The sequence below is a fragment of the Physeter macrocephalus genome, chromosome 16, assembly GCF_002837175.3.
Source record: "Physeter macrocephalus isolate SW-GA chromosome 16, ASM283717v5, whole genome shotgun sequence".
Lineage (NCBI taxonomy): Eukaryota > Metazoa > Chordata > Mammalia > Artiodactyla > Physeteridae > Physeter > Physeter macrocephalus.
In genome coordinates this window covers 5,477,676-5,492,683 of record NC_041229.1, presented here as the reverse complement: position 1 = coordinate 5,492,683, position 15,008 = coordinate 5,477,676, and the positions used below count along the sequence as shown (strand labels likewise).

The following is a 15,008-nucleotide window of genomic DNA, read 5'->3' as shown; positions in this document are numbered from 1 at the left end:
ACGGGGTGGAGAGGAGGTGAGGACCCAGCTTGGAGCTCCAGGGCTGGCTGGGCAGGGAGCTGGGGGAGCTGACAGTCAGGGGAGTAGGAAGGATGCCGGGTAAACCCTCAGCCTGGTAATATACCAGCAGGCAGCCAGAGCCACCAGCCAGAGCCAGCTTCCTGGCCGGCGATTCTAAACTGGGATACACGACAATCCATTTCTTCTTCTAAAAGAGAGCCAGAGTTTATTCTGATTTGGGAATCACTGGTCTCGGAGCACAGGAATTATTCTTCCTCCTTGACGCTTCTCTTCCTTTTCAGGGCCTCCTCTGATGACTTTTTAACCTCAGTTCACCAAGGTCAGCATCTGAGAGTTGCAAGCAAGATGGTATAGACTACGTGTATACTGTGTATATTTTTAAGTTGCCATTTATCGAATGCTTATTTAATCCCCTTAACAATCCTATAAAGCATTTGTTATTAATCCTTTTTTTATATTGTGGTAAAAGTCACATAATATAAAACATATTATTTTAACCATATTTAACTGTACAGTTCAGTGGCACTAAGTACATTCACATGGCTGTGCAGCTCTCACCATCATCCATCTCCCGAATTCTTCACCTTCCTAAACCGAAACCCTGTCCCCAGCAAACACTGCCTCCCCATTCCCCCTCCCCCCGGCGCCCTGGCATCCACCAGTGTGCTTTCTGACTCTATGAATTTGACTCTCCCAGGTACCTCGTATCAGTGGAATCAAACAGTATTTGTCTGCACCTGATGTATAGTGGAATGCGTTTTTAAGGTTAACTTAGAGAAGCAGAACCTGGGGTTCAAAAAGAGGAACCTTTGAACAGAGATCGTTTGGCAGAGTAAATGGCTGAGCTGGGGTCTGAACCCAGGGTGGACCGATTCTAAAGGCCACATCGTAACCACCGACCTGCCAGAGAGAAAGGATGTCTGCACCAGGGCGTCCTCGCCCTCCACGACCTTCCACAGCCCGGCTGCCAGCAGCCTTTGCGCAGCTTTGGAGGCGGGAGGCCGGGCCGGCCGTCAGACATCCGGTAGCGGTCGCCCGCAGGGGTCGTAGGGAGACAGTGGCAGACGAGGGGCCCGTCCTGAGTTGAGAAGGTTTGGGAAGCAGGGCAGGCTGTCCCGGCTGGGCACCGCGGGAGGGAGAGCCCAGAGGGAAACAGAATGGGGTTGGTGGCCAGTAGGGCCCTGGGCCTCTTCTAACCCAGGGCCTCAGAGGGAGGAGAGCTTGGAGGAACATCTCGCTCGTCCTCTGGCGACAGCCAGGATGTTGCCCCCATGTACAGTCTTCCCCGTATGGGGGAAAGTCTGGGCGATGCGTCTTCCTCCTGGTGGACTTGGCTCTTTTTGGGGAAGTTTGGGGCTTTGGGTTCGGGGTCCCCTTTATTAGAGCTTTTCTCCTTTGGCATCCTCAGTCTTCCAAGAAAAGAGGTCTGGATCAGACTGAGAGAAGCTTCTGCCCTGAGCAGGGGCGGCCATGCCCGTTCTTCTGCTGAAAGGTCTGCATTCAGAAGCCGGGCTTTCCAAGGATAAACAGGACTAGGTACTGCCAACCAGAAATTCGAAGAGAAGTCTCAGAGAAAATTCATCTTTTTCTATCCAGTAATCGAGAGCACGGTCTCATGTCATACGGGATGAAGAGAGAGGCTTTTGTGCTGGTGTCTCTGCATCTTTGGCCTCCAGGTGAGGGCATGACAAAGTGTGGAGCTGCGCGTTGCCTGGGACATTGGGCTTTCAGACAGTGAACCGTCGACACCAGAGCAGAAAGAGGTGTCTTTCCTGAGGTGTCTGGCCAGGTTTCTAGGACCCATTTAACAGCTTCACGCAGAAGCTGAGTTAACAACGGGCTGTCTGTGAGAAAGTCACGTCCAGAGAAAGTTTTCCCCTTCCAACAGGACTTTTCAGAAAAAAATCTCCATGCTCATATTTCTCCACCCCGGGAGGCTCTCCTGGAATCTAAGAGGCCATTTAGGGTCAAAGTCAGTTGCAGCAGGCATCCCATGATGGAGATACTGTTCAGACCATTATCTACTTGAAGCTGAATTATCCACAATGCCTGGCAGTGCCCAGATTCCCCAGAATAAGGCTCTGGTCTCTCTTTGCTTTGGCAAAAATTGATCTCAGGACCGCCTGAAACCATGAGCTCCAGGCAAAGCCCTTCTGGGAGGACTCCTCTGAAAAAGCATCACGATAAGATTCGTCATCAAGCCAGGGGTACCAGCCTTCACTGAAGTAAAAAGTGAGTGTCAGAATCGGGGTAATTTTCTGCAGCTCAAGCGTCTGCCACGACCCAGAAGTTCTGAGACCAGCTGCTCTGTGGGTCCCTAACGGTCACATTTTTGCCCTCTGTGCCCTTGGCCACTCCCTTAAGTGTGTGTTTTGAGAAGTCAGTTCTCAGAAAGCAGACAGTATGCACCATTTTCAGGGTGGGGGGCCCCAGGGCATGCTCAGGCTGCCTCGTGGGCCAGGCACACCCCACAGGAGAGCAACCCACGTGCTGACCGGCAGCCGAGGGTCAGGGAGCTCTGGCACAGCCAGGCGTCAGGCCCGGGGAGGAAGAGTGTTTGTGCAGGAATATGAGTCGTTGGGTAGCTCCGGGTCCAGGATTTTCCATGTTGGTTGTAGACATATTTCTGTCTGTGTGTCTGGGACTATAGCTGACCACACTGCTGAGTTCTCACTTGTATGACTTTTAGGAGGAAAACAAGCCCTCATTTCAACAATGATGTTGTTAAAATATATATGAAAAAAAGCAGGCCACTTGAATGAATGGCATCTAGTCCTGGGCTTCCTGTGGGGACAGGTCTCAGCCTACGCCTTGTCACACATGGACTGTTGTCCACTCTGCTCAGAGGGCAGCCAGGGTTAGCAGCCTATACTCACCCATCACCCATCACCCATCACCCAGACTGGGATCCCCTGAAGACTTCATTTAGTGGGGAGCGGCTGGGGTAGAGGCTTTGAATTCTCTCCAGCTAGGAAAATAGTGAACAACAAGAGGAAGTGTGTATATTTAGCAAGAAGGAGAAGATATCGGCCCAGTTATTCATTCATTCAACAAATATTTACGGGGTGCTTGTTCTGGGCTGGGCAATGTTCTAGGTGCTTGGTTCTATCAGAGAACAAAAGAGGGGTCCCTACCCTTATGGACCTGACATTCAGGTGGGAGATGTGGACAATAAACGTCATGGATTAATTATCGATTAAATTAGGTGATAAGTGGAAAAATAAGAAGTAGAGCAGGGTAAGGGGGATGGAAGCAGGGGAGGGGGGTTAATGTGTATTTGGTAGGGCTGGCAAATGTGTTTCTGGGTCTGAACATTTTAAGGTATTTAATGATGCAAACACAGTAATAACGTTACTTGCTAATATTTACCGAGTTTGATGCTGTGCGGGGCGCTGGGCCAGCTGTTTGCTTGGATATCTAATTTAATCTGCAAGGCTGCCCCGGTACTTCCAATCTCTAAGGCAGAATGCCAGACCTTAGCTCTTGACCTTGGCCTTCTCCGTCTTCAGCTTTGTCCTTGCAGTAGGACTTACTCCAAAAACACTGGCTTTCATGTCAATCTTCCATTCAGGAGATGACCCCACAAACCCCAGGGCCCACAGAGAGCGTTTGTTAAACTCCCCAGCAAATGGACCCAGGTGTCCTTTGTAGACTCAGGTGCCAGTGGCAGGATTTTCCATGCAAGTGGGTAGGAATGAAAGAGCACATGGGAGGGAGGCTTGTGGTCTTTGCTGCTCTGATTCTACACTCTGCTCGGGACCCTTGGATAAAGACGCCCGCTCACAGCACGGCCCGCTGCTGTTTATTGCTCTGTTAACTCCACAGGAGGACACAGTTCAGGCTGATTGCTGGTGGCATCTCTGTTTCTGTCCCTTGCTTTTTTCACCTACTAGGGGACTTTAAGGGTGGTTGGGACCTCGAAAGTCCTCCCGGTCAGGCTCCCCACCCCACCCCCAAGGCATCACGGGAAAGATGGGGCTGCCAGACACTTCTCTGATAAAGCATCAACTTCCAACATGATTGGGCACTCAGAGAAAAATCCAGCCACCACCCGCCCTCTGTTGGTTAGAGGGAAGTCTTCCAAGCATTCTCTAACTTTTGCCTGTCTGCAGTGCCCCCAGAGCTAGGATAAAAGAATAGGAGGAAAAGTTGGCAAGAAGTCAAGGATAACTATAGCCAAAGCCATAATTTGGACTAAGAAAAAAGGTTCTTCTGAACGAATATAACATAGTTTTAGAGAAGATGGAAGAGAGGATGGAAGCCTCCGGTAAACTAAGGATTGAGAAGAAACGCTGATTAGAAAACTCTGAGTCAGAGATATTATCAGTGCAGTAAGTCAGAAGTCAAGTCAGAACTTCAGATAACACACACCAATTCCTGGAACTTAGCGATTTGCTTTTTCTCTTTCATGAATTTGTCACTTTCTATTCCACTTTCTGTTCCGTTCCTGCTAGATTCATCTCCTTCCCCCGGCACCCACCCCATCCATCCATCCTACACATCACCACGAGCTGCACTCTCCACTACACCCTGGGTTCATGGTATTGGCACCTGCCCCAAGCCTCTCCTGGTTTCCATGGCCTGTAACCCAGAGCCATTTAAGCTGGCTGAGTGGTCGTGGACCTGGCCATGAACCTGGCCTCGGCCCTCTCTTCCGTGTCCCCCCGCTGCAGTCCCACAGCCCCACGCGTGGTTCCCCGCATCCGACATGTTCGCATCTCACCGCTCACTTCCGCCGTATGCCCGCCTGGGATGAGCGCTCTCTCCTCCCCAAAGAGGCCTCGCTCAAGTCACCCCAGACCCAGTCACACTAGCTTCTCCCTCCTTCACCCCCAGTATCTCCAGCACTCCTTTGGTACACGAGCTGTATTTCTTCACAATCTGTTATCGTCTCCTATTTAAAGGCAAGCCCTGGGGACTTGTGTCATATTCATTCACATCCACTGTATAGCCAAACACACAATACATGGCAGAAATCAGTCCCAGATAAATTGCTGGAGGCCTAACCAGCATCCCCCTCCACCAAAGAGAAATCTTGGAAGAACCCGGCCTTTCCTCGAGGATACTCCAGCCTCGTACACACTCTGCAGACCCCTGCAGGACAGCCCAGAAGATACCCATGAGAACCTACAACCGCATCCCCAGCTTGAAAACAACTTAGGTTCTCTGTTTGTTCTTGTTTTATTTTGTTTTTAAGCAAGCACAAGAATCTATTTGCAGGAGGATTTGTGAAAAAAAAAAAAGTCAAAGAAAAATAAAAACAGACGACTCAGACGAGCCGAGCTTTGTCTCTCTTTTGCCCCCTTCCCTCCCCTTCCTCCCATCTGCATCCCCTCACTTTCTGTTTTGCTTTTCATGCCAATTGCTAAAGACTGTAATTTTAAAACTACACTGGCTTTTCCAGAGCCAGGAGGAATGTGCATCCGCACGTGGATTTTTCCACAAGGAAATCATTCCTGTCTTTTGGTTCTTCTTAGCCAGAAACAACAAGAACAAGCCATGGGACCAGCCGGTCCGTCTTTGCAGTTCTTATTCCAATTCGTTTGAGAGGCTCAGAAGGGGTGGAGGGGGATGGTTTGCGTTTCACCCCGCCTGACCGTTGTTTGATGAGGTTTGTGCTCCATTTGTTCAGATGTTTTTTTATGGTGTCTTTGTTGTCCATGGAAAGACTTTGAAAGTCATCATTCTGTATCCTTAAGCTCTTCTGCTATTTCTGCTCCGTGTCTCAATGGGACTCACACCATGAGAAAGGAAAAGAGGATGTTTCCAGCCAGTCGGTTAAGCAATTTCTGAACAGGGTTAGGGAGGCATGTGTATTCTTTCAAGAAATGGGTTGGGATCGCGAATGTTCCATGTCAATGGAGGGTCCGCCAAGGCCATCTGGAAACCTCTCTGCACTTCCAGGCAGGAAGCATCTCTCCAGCCCCTCGTTTCTGGTTCCAGCCACACCTCTGGCCTTTCTCCTTTCTCTGTGGTCATTACCCAGCCCTCTTCACTATCAACAAAAAAGCATGAGAGGCCGAGGAGAGCCCAGACGTGCCCACAGCATCAGTGTGCTGGAGTGAGGGGTTGGAGCCGCCACCAGGGTCCTCACGGCCGGGGCTGTGAGACAGTCTGCCCGTGAGCCTTTAATCTGGACGCGACCCATCTCTCCAGAGCTGCTTAAAGGGCTTTGCTATACAGCTTCGGACATTTTTTTCTTGCTTAAACTTAGATGATATTTGTAGAATGCCTTATAAGATGCTTCACATATGCCATCTCATTTGATCATTACCTGTCTTCATCCGTTCTGGCTGCTGTAACAAAGTGCCATAGGCTGGGTGGTTTACAAACAAAAGAAACAAACTTCTCACACTGCTGGAGGTTGGAAGTCTGAGGTCAGGGTGCCAGCATGGTCAGGTTCTGGTGAGAGCTCCCTCTTGGAATGCAGACACCTGATTTCTTTTTGTGCCCTCATATGGCAGGAAGCAGGCAGACATGCTATACCTCTGTGACCTCTTCTTATAAGGGCACTAATCCCATTCATGGAGGCTCCACCCTCATGACTTAATTACCTCCCAAGACCCCCACCTCCCAATACCATCCCACTGGGGGGATCAGACATCAATGTATGAATTTGCACAAGGGACACAAGTATTCCGTTGATAACATCAGCACAACCCTGTAAGGTAGGTAAATCATGTAAATTTTTCTTTCCATATTTTAAAAAATTGAGGCCCAAGGATGTCTGGATTCTTCCAAGGTCTCACAACAAATGGTGGAAGGACAGAATTTGAACCAGCCCTATGACTTCAAATTCAGCGTTCTTTCCATTACTTGGGCTCCCAATCAGTATGTTCCTTCCATTCATTCCCCTTTGCCCCAGGGGAAGAGTACACTTCTGGAATTTAGTGATGCTTGAAAAGTTATTGCAGAATTCTCCAGGTCACTAAACGATAATCTTCATGCAACCTTTCTAAAGAGCAGGAGATGCTGATGTACCTCTATTTGTTTTTTCCATTAGACCCTTCCTATGACTCAGTCAGGAGAGGAGGATGGGGCAATAACATGAATTCTGGCCTCAACAAAAGTAAGTACACGTCACTTTATTCTTTGGGAAGAAAACCTTTTTCTGAGGACGGGGTGGAGAACAGGGTCATAAGATAAAGGAAGATGGGAGTGAGCATTTTGTTTTCCTGCTTTTTGAATGGCCATCAAAATTAATTGCCAAGGGCTTCCCTGGTGGCGCAGTGGTTGGGAGTCCGCCTGCCGATGCAGGGGACACGGGTTCGTGCCCCTGTCCGGGAAGATCTCACATGCCGCGGAGCGGCTGGGCCCGTGAGCCGTGGCCGCTGAGCCTGCGCGTCCGGAGCCTGTGCTCCGCAACGGGAGAGGCCACAGCGGTGAGAGGCCCGCGTACCGTAAAAAAAAAAAAAAAAAAAAAAAAAAATTAATTGCCAATGTAGGACCTGTCAGTGATACCTAGTCCTGGAAGGATATGGGACTTTCACTCAGACCTATGAGCTTTGTTTCATTGCTTTTGGCTTTAGAATTTTTGAAGTTGGAAGGTTTCTCTCATGACAAGGTCTGTATGAATGAAAAATCACCAGATTCGGACTCTGTCATTTAAGTTATGATAAGGACCCTCTATGGCTTTGCTTTTCTAATTGTCAAGATGTAGTTATACCAACATCGCTACCCCAATTTCATGAAAGGCTGAGAGGGAGGATAACGTGATGAGGGGATGGTAGGGGTCTGACACATCCAGTTGTGTTGAAATCTGACCCAAAATCTCCCATTAAGGGAGTAGCGGAAAAGACTGACTCATATGGTCCTGACCCAGAATGTGTCAATCTTGCTATCTCTAGGAAGTAAAATATCAAGCACAGAAATGGATGGTGAAGGGAATTCTTTCAAGAAAGAGGTTGGGACTAAAAACTAATGCCAGCATTAACCACCATCCCTTTTAATAATATGCATTATTTGTTTACCCTGCCCCCAGCCCTTGGCCCTGTGGGGTACACAGTGTTGAATCAGACGTGGACCAATCTCTCAAGCAGGGGAGAGGAGTCATGCACGCATATAACTCTTTCCCTCCGGGCGGTCTCAGGAAGGCCAGGTGGACCTGGGGCCATATGATTTGGCTCTGCAAGGAGAGGCAGGATTTGGACCCGCAGTGGTGGGAAGGACTGGGTCTCCCAGGAGAGGCGGGGCCGGGGAAAGACATCAAGGTTGACATGTCTGACAGTCAGGAGGACTTGGGTTCCTGGGGTTTAGGATGCACGAAGGGAAATAAGTCTGGAAAGGAAAGGAAGGGGGCGCAAAGATGCCAGGGAGATAGACCTCAATGTTTTAAAGAGATGCCACAGAGGGGAGCTCACCAACATGGAAACGCAGGAGCAGGTGACCTGTGCTCAAATGTCACTTTCTCGTTCAGGTCCTTTCTAAATTTTCATTAAAAATGAAATCCGCAGCCCCGATACCATTAGACATGCTCTTCTACATACTTACTGCCGTTTATCATTGTCTCCCCATTAAAACGTAAGTTCTAGCAGGAACCACTGGTTCAGTGCTGGGTTCTCTAGTATCGAGAGCAGTGCCAGCACAGAGTAGATTCTGGATAAATATTTATAAAATAGAATGAATAAAGGAGTAGCGTGAGCGAATGAATGAATGAAAAGCACATTTGTCCTCCTTCCGGGGGGGGGCGTTGGACGAGGTGTTCCCCTCCCCTCGTGGAGAATGGCCCCACTTACCGTATTTCTCTTCTTGCTGCAGGTCCCCCCCTTGCAGGAGCACAAACAATGAGTAAGAATACTGAACAGCGGCCCCAACCAGGTACCTGTCCATGATGTGCGGACCCCCCTTTGCTTCCTATGTGGCCCTTGATCCCACATGGTCAGCGGAGGAGGATTTAGACAATATACGACATTTGTGTCTTTCATAGAATCCTATATTTGACACTATAATAGATCTGTGGATTGGGTACCTGACACTGGAATCACATAGAAACTCGTGGAATATCAGAGGTGAAAGGAACCTAAAGATTAAAATGCCTCATGTTGTAAAATAAAGAAACTGAGGCCCAAAGAAGTGAAGTGATTCTCAAAAAGCTACATGGCTGGTTTATGGGAGAACTAGAGCTACCATCCCAGACTCTCAAGTTGCTTGACCAAACGTTCCCTGTGGTGGATCTACTTAACAATTAAGGCAGAGGAACTGTTAAAACCATGGAATTGGAGACTCTTAGTATGGGAAGGGAACCTAGAGACATCTAGGTCTACAACATCCTCCTGTAGCATCTCAGTCTTATGATTACCTCACCTCCACTTGAATACCTACAGCAACGGGGAGATCACTATCTGGCCAGGCACAATTCCACCATGTGAGCCAACGTCCCCCTCCCTGTATCTTCCATTCAAGCTTCCCAGTTTGCCCTCAGGAGAGGTCTTCCTCCCATTCTCTGTGAAGGTCCTTCATGTATCTGAAGACAGCTGTTGTGCCCCTTCCAAGCCCAGCTTGGTCTTCTCTGTGAGACACAGCTAAGAGTGAGCTCCAAACAAGCCACTGCTTTGGGATAGACAGACATTGTTTTCCATCTCCACTGAAGATAAGCGAGAGAAAGTTGACCTACATTTCCTCAGGAAGGCTGAGAACTTGCTGACTGTGAAACAGAAGTCAGACAGAGAGGACTTGACATAGGGGATTTAAAGAATCCCCAACAGCAACGAAATTAGACATTACCTGCCCAAAATATTTTAGTTGTCATACCGTGTGGATAAAAAGGGGTAGACTAAGAGGGCTTAAGGACTCTTCAAGTTAATTTGTGGTTGTAAGCAAAACCCCCAAAATCATGTCGATTTTTAAAATTATAATTATGAAAATTGTGAAGTATCAAATGTACGATAGCATGGCCAAGTTGCGATCCAGCTCTCTACCGTGATTCCCTCGCCTGAAAAAAAGAAGATAAACCTCACATAAGTCAATATTGCAAAGATTTCTTTTATGGCTAAACAATCACATAAGTTTCAAGTAAACTGAGATATTAAGAATATCATTTTATAGCTAAAATCCAAATTCTGGTTGGTGTTGACATTTCCAAGCTTAAAATCAGAGAAGGTTATATTAGAAGGGAACTGGGGAATCCAGGAACCCAACCCATCATTTTGCAGATGAGAAAACCGATACCCAGAGATTGTCCAATGAGTTATTTAGTTTATAACTTTGCTGGGCTAGAACCCAGGCTGCTTGATTTCTGGGCATGTGTTTCTGCTACATTAGAAAAAGAGAGACATGTAAAGTTGTCAGTAATAGTTAGAGCTATTAAAGTCCAGTCATCATTAGACTTCTTTAAGCCCATTTAATAAGCCATACTTCACCTTATACATGACAATTGAATCTTAGCTAGCTCCCTTCCAAGTGGTTTTACTATTCTGTTTTAGGTAATGACAGCATTACCTACAAATTTTAGACACCAAGTATGAAAAAATGATACTATTTCACGTTGTTTCTGTAATTACGGGGATAAAGACCGTAACTGGTCAAGATCCTTGAGGTCTGCAAAAAAAGGCAGTGCAGTTTTCTGAAATCAGCCTTTCCTATGATATTGAAATAAAAGTGTAAACCCTTGGGGTATTGTCATCGTTAATGCTGTTGTTTCTATATTTTTAATAACAGTGAAGCAAATTTCCTTTCTTGTTTCCTTAGATCCATATCAGATCCTGGGCCCGACCAGCAGTCGCCTAGCCAATCCCGGTGAGTTTCCTTTGACCTGAGAGGTCGTCTTCCAGAAAGTTCCATAGCTTTGTGAGGTCACAGGGACCTCTTAGGTGTCCTCAGTTCAGACACCTGACCTGGGAGTAGCATGTACTTCTTTCCTTGAAATGTTCGACCCCTGTTTCTCTGGTGCACACAGGAGAGGACAGGACTTGCCATGGTGGTGATAATGTCCGTTAGCTGAAGATGCTTCTGGACAACAAACATTTTAGCCCTGTGTATCTGCACTGAGGTTGAGATAAGTTTCAGTAGGGAGACATGGGGGGTGGGGGAACCAGGAAACAGTTCCAGCCAGCTCACGGCAATCTTCCTCACACAAGTGAATACGTATTCCAAAGGCGCTTTAGTCTTGACTTCAGAAAGTAGTGCAGCGTTATCTGGCTACGTGAAAGAGGTTGCAGCTAAAATAAACTTGACAGTGTATTTTAAGGGTTTGTGATTAAACTAACTCTCAAGCGAGTTCTAAACGAAACTCACCTCCTGTGTGAGCTAATAGGCCCTTGCAATAGTGAGACGGGCACCCAGGGAACTCCTGCCGTCCGTGTCTCCAGGCCGTTCCTGCTCAGAAGGCTGGGAAGGCGCCAGCTCCCTCTCCTCTTGTTTTCTCTCTGCCCAAGTTCTTCTCTGTAGAACTTAGAGCCAAGAGCCAAGCACGAGGGCTAAGGAGCAGTCCAGGTCCCATCAGCCTAAAGCGTTGTCACACCTTCCCCCCGGGACTCTGAGGGACTTCAGCACTGAGTAAAAAGAAGACAGTGATTTAGGCCTTTATAGAGGAAGAGAGTCAGCATCTTGCCCAGAAGGGTGGGGAGTGGCTGGCCCAAAACCACACAGCTGGTTCTGGGCAAATGTCACCTGGCCCGGGGCGGATTATCTTACCATCTAACCCTGCTGATCACGCCAGTGTCAGGGGCCAGGGGGTTCTGACCGTAAAAAGAAACCAAGGCATTCTTATCCAGGGTGAGAGGACCCTTGCGCTTAGGAAACTAGGTTCTGACTTCCCAGGCTGAGCCTCTGTTTCCTCCCGTCTGCCTCGCTGCCTGCAGGGAGCGGGCAGATCCAGCTGTGGCAGTTCCTTCTGGAGTTACTGTCGGACAGCGCCAACGCCAGCTGCATCACCTGGGAGGGGACCAACGGGGAGTTCAAAATGACGGACCCCGATGAGGTGGCCAGGCGCTGGGGAGAGCGGAAGAGCAAACCCAACATGAATTATGACAAGCTGAGCCGAGCCCTCCGATACTACTACGATAAAAACATTATGACCAAAGTGCACGGCAAGAGGTATGCCTACAAATTTGACTTCCACGGCATCGCCCAGGCTCTGCAGCCACATCCCACCGAGTCGTCCATGTACAAGTACCCTTCGGATATCTCCTACATGCCCTCCTACCACACCCACCAGCAGAAGGTGAACTTTGTCCCTCCGCCCCCGTCCTCCATGCCGGTCACTTCCTCTAGCCTCTTTGGGGCAGCGTCACAGTACTGGACCTCCCCCACGGGTGGCATCTACCCCAACCCCAATGTCCCCCGCCACCCAAACACCCACGTGCCCTCACACTTAGGCAGCTACTACTAGACGCTTCATCACCGGTGGCCTTCTCGCTGAAGTCCCCTTCCTCACACTTCTTGTTGGACATACGTGGCCTTGAAGAGAAAACGAAACTGGATGCTCTTTCTTGTTGGATAGAACCTTGTACTTGTACCTGTTCTTTAAAAACGATTCTTTTTTTTTTTTTTTTTTTTTTTTAACGTTGGTAACTCCTGCTTCCTCTACCTTGAACAAAGAGATGGATAATTCCATGGGCCAGTATGCCAGTTGGGAGTCTCAATCTCCTGTCAGCCTACGAGTTGAATATTTAGATTACTGGAATAGTTGTGTCATGGTTCTGGGAAAGAAACTGTAGATTTATATTTTTAGGACCAAAGCAGTTACTTATCGACACACGGGTCTCATCTTGGACCTTGAAGGGTTCATATGATAAAGAATCATGGACTTAACCAGTTATGCTCTGGTTTGAGACTTAGTGAAAATAGAGGCAGGAAGCTTATCATCTTATCTTAGGAAGACCTAACTCAGTGGATAGCAAACTGGAACATTGGTTGTAAGGCTAGTGAAGTTTTCACCCAACTGGAATTTCAGAGAAATAACAAGTGTGTATTTAAGAAGCCACGGGCATTGCAAAATCTTTCTCAGTGGGCAGTAAATATGCACTAGGCTGACCATTCTCTCTGGAAATAGTCAAGATATGAACTAAGAAATGTTAATGCAAATGCAGACATTCCTGAAAGCCAGAGAGTTAAATAACTTTTTTTTTTTTTTAAATAATGACAGTGGGTCCCAGAACTTTGAAAAGTCCTAGGGATTTCTAAACACAAACAGATTCGCAAGTGCTGTGCGCTTGTCAGATCAGTCCAGGGTCCACCAACCAGAAGGCAACTTACTGTATAAATTATGCAGAGTTATTTTCCTATATCTCGCAGTATTAAAAATAAATAATTAAAAAGTGAAAAAGAGTAAAGAAACGAGTTGACCTCGGTCACAAATACAATGTTACTATCAAATCAGTCGTTATTTTTTTTTAAATGTAATTTGTACATCTTTTGTCAATCTGTACATTTGGGCTATTTGTATGTTTTTTATAGCTGGTTTTTAAAAAGCATAATGTGACTTATTGCGGAAGAGAACACAGGACGTTCAAGTCACTGACTTACTAGAAAGAGAATCACTGGTGTTGTTATTTAACAAGTGGGCAGAAGTAAATCAAGGCAAACTCTTTAAACCGTTCCTGCTTTGGAGATGTTTGTAAATAACCGAACTGCAGCAATCATAACTTGGAAAAGAACAACCAAACTTTCCCTTGTGGATACAAGGGATCTTCCTGCCTTATATATGCAATATATTTTTTAGATATTAAAATATATATAATTTTGCAGGTAATCATTGACTTTTTTAAACTATATTAAGTGTTAAGCTGACAACTGTCAATGAAGACTATGTTGTACAAAAATTTGACTAAATAAATTGTGCCTTTTTCTCTCAGAACCGAGGACACCGTTTTCTTATTTACAACCAACATTCTCTCCCCTGCCCGCCTCAGGTCCAAGGGTTTTCCCAGGGGAAGTTTCCTATTGACCTTTTCTGGCACCATGAAAACTTTCTCACATGTACATACAGCAGAAAGTATAGGATCAATTTGGTTTTTATTGTTGTTGGTATTAGTCGGGGTTCTCCAGAGAAACAGAGCCAATGGGATTTATATGGACATTTATTATGAGGACTCGACTCGTGTGATTCTAGAGGCTGAGAAGTCCCGCGGTCTGCAAGCTGGACACCCAGGAAAGCCGGTGGTGTGTAATTCTAGGCAACCAGGGAAACTAGCTGGTGGTGTAAATCCCAGTTCAAGGGCAGGAGAAAAGTCCCACCTCAAGCAGGGAGCCAGGGGGGAATTCCTCCTCTGCTCTTTGCTCTATTTCAGACCTTCCGTGACTGGATGAGGTGCTCTGGCCGGCGTTGGAGAGGGGCGTCTACTTCCTGAGTCCACACATTCAATGCTAATCTCCTTCAGAAACACCCTCACTTACATACCCGGAAATACTGTTTAATCTTGGCCACCGTCAAACTGATACTTAAAATTAACCTTCACGTTGTGCATAATGTTTGCAGAGATTTTTTACAATATTATTTAAATCTTCCTCCAGCCTAAAAGGGTTTTATAGGTAGACAGCCAAGGCCGTGGATAGTCTGTGTCCAAGAACCAGAACAAAGCAATCAGGTCCATCCAGGATAGACTTCACCCGTTGGACTTCACTCTTGTATCTACTGAGCACCTCAAACCCAAGTGGCCATCCCCCTGATACTCCAGCAGAGAACCAGGTGGCCCAGCTGCCTCTGGTCCTGTACCAGGAGCTTATGGCCCATGCGGATTTTTAAGATCTTTTTTCTTCCCAAGGAAGAAACCCGCCTCAAATCGTTTCACTGTTAGTTAGCTCATTTTCATTTCCTCTATTTTATAATGAAAACGAAGGAGGTTTGGAAAGTCCTTGATGTTGTGAGAAATTAGACTCACAACATCGGTCACCCTGTAATCTTCCCTGGGTGACAGTGAGTACCTTCTAGACCATTTGTCTACCTAAACGAAAGGAGATATGTTCCAGTTAACTTTTTTACCTTGCACCCTGCCATTAAAAAACATAAGCAAATATTCTCAATGTATGCACATTAATTTATAAAGCAT

At 47.0% G+C, this 15,008-nt stretch overlaps 1 protein-coding gene across 1 annotated transcript in view; it reads left to right on the top strand.

The window, feature by feature from the left end:
* FLI1 (Fli-1 proto-oncogene, ETS transcription factor) overlaps positions 1-13,816 on the top strand; it is a 115,140-nt gene extending 101,324 nt beyond the window's left edge. Inside the window, exons 6-9 of the mRNA XM_007129605.4 lie at positions 7,025-7,090; positions 8,779-8,838; positions 10,708-10,755; positions 11,820-13,816. Of these exons, the coding sequence (XP_007129667.1) occupies positions 7,025-7,090; positions 8,779-8,838; positions 10,708-10,755; positions 11,820-12,349 (704 nt within the window). The 3' untranslated portion in view covers positions 12,350-13,816. The remainder of the gene's footprint in view (positions 1-7,024; positions 7,091-8,778; positions 8,839-10,707; positions 10,756-11,819) is intronic.
* The last annotated feature ends 1,192 nt before the right edge of the window (positions 13,817-15,008 follow it).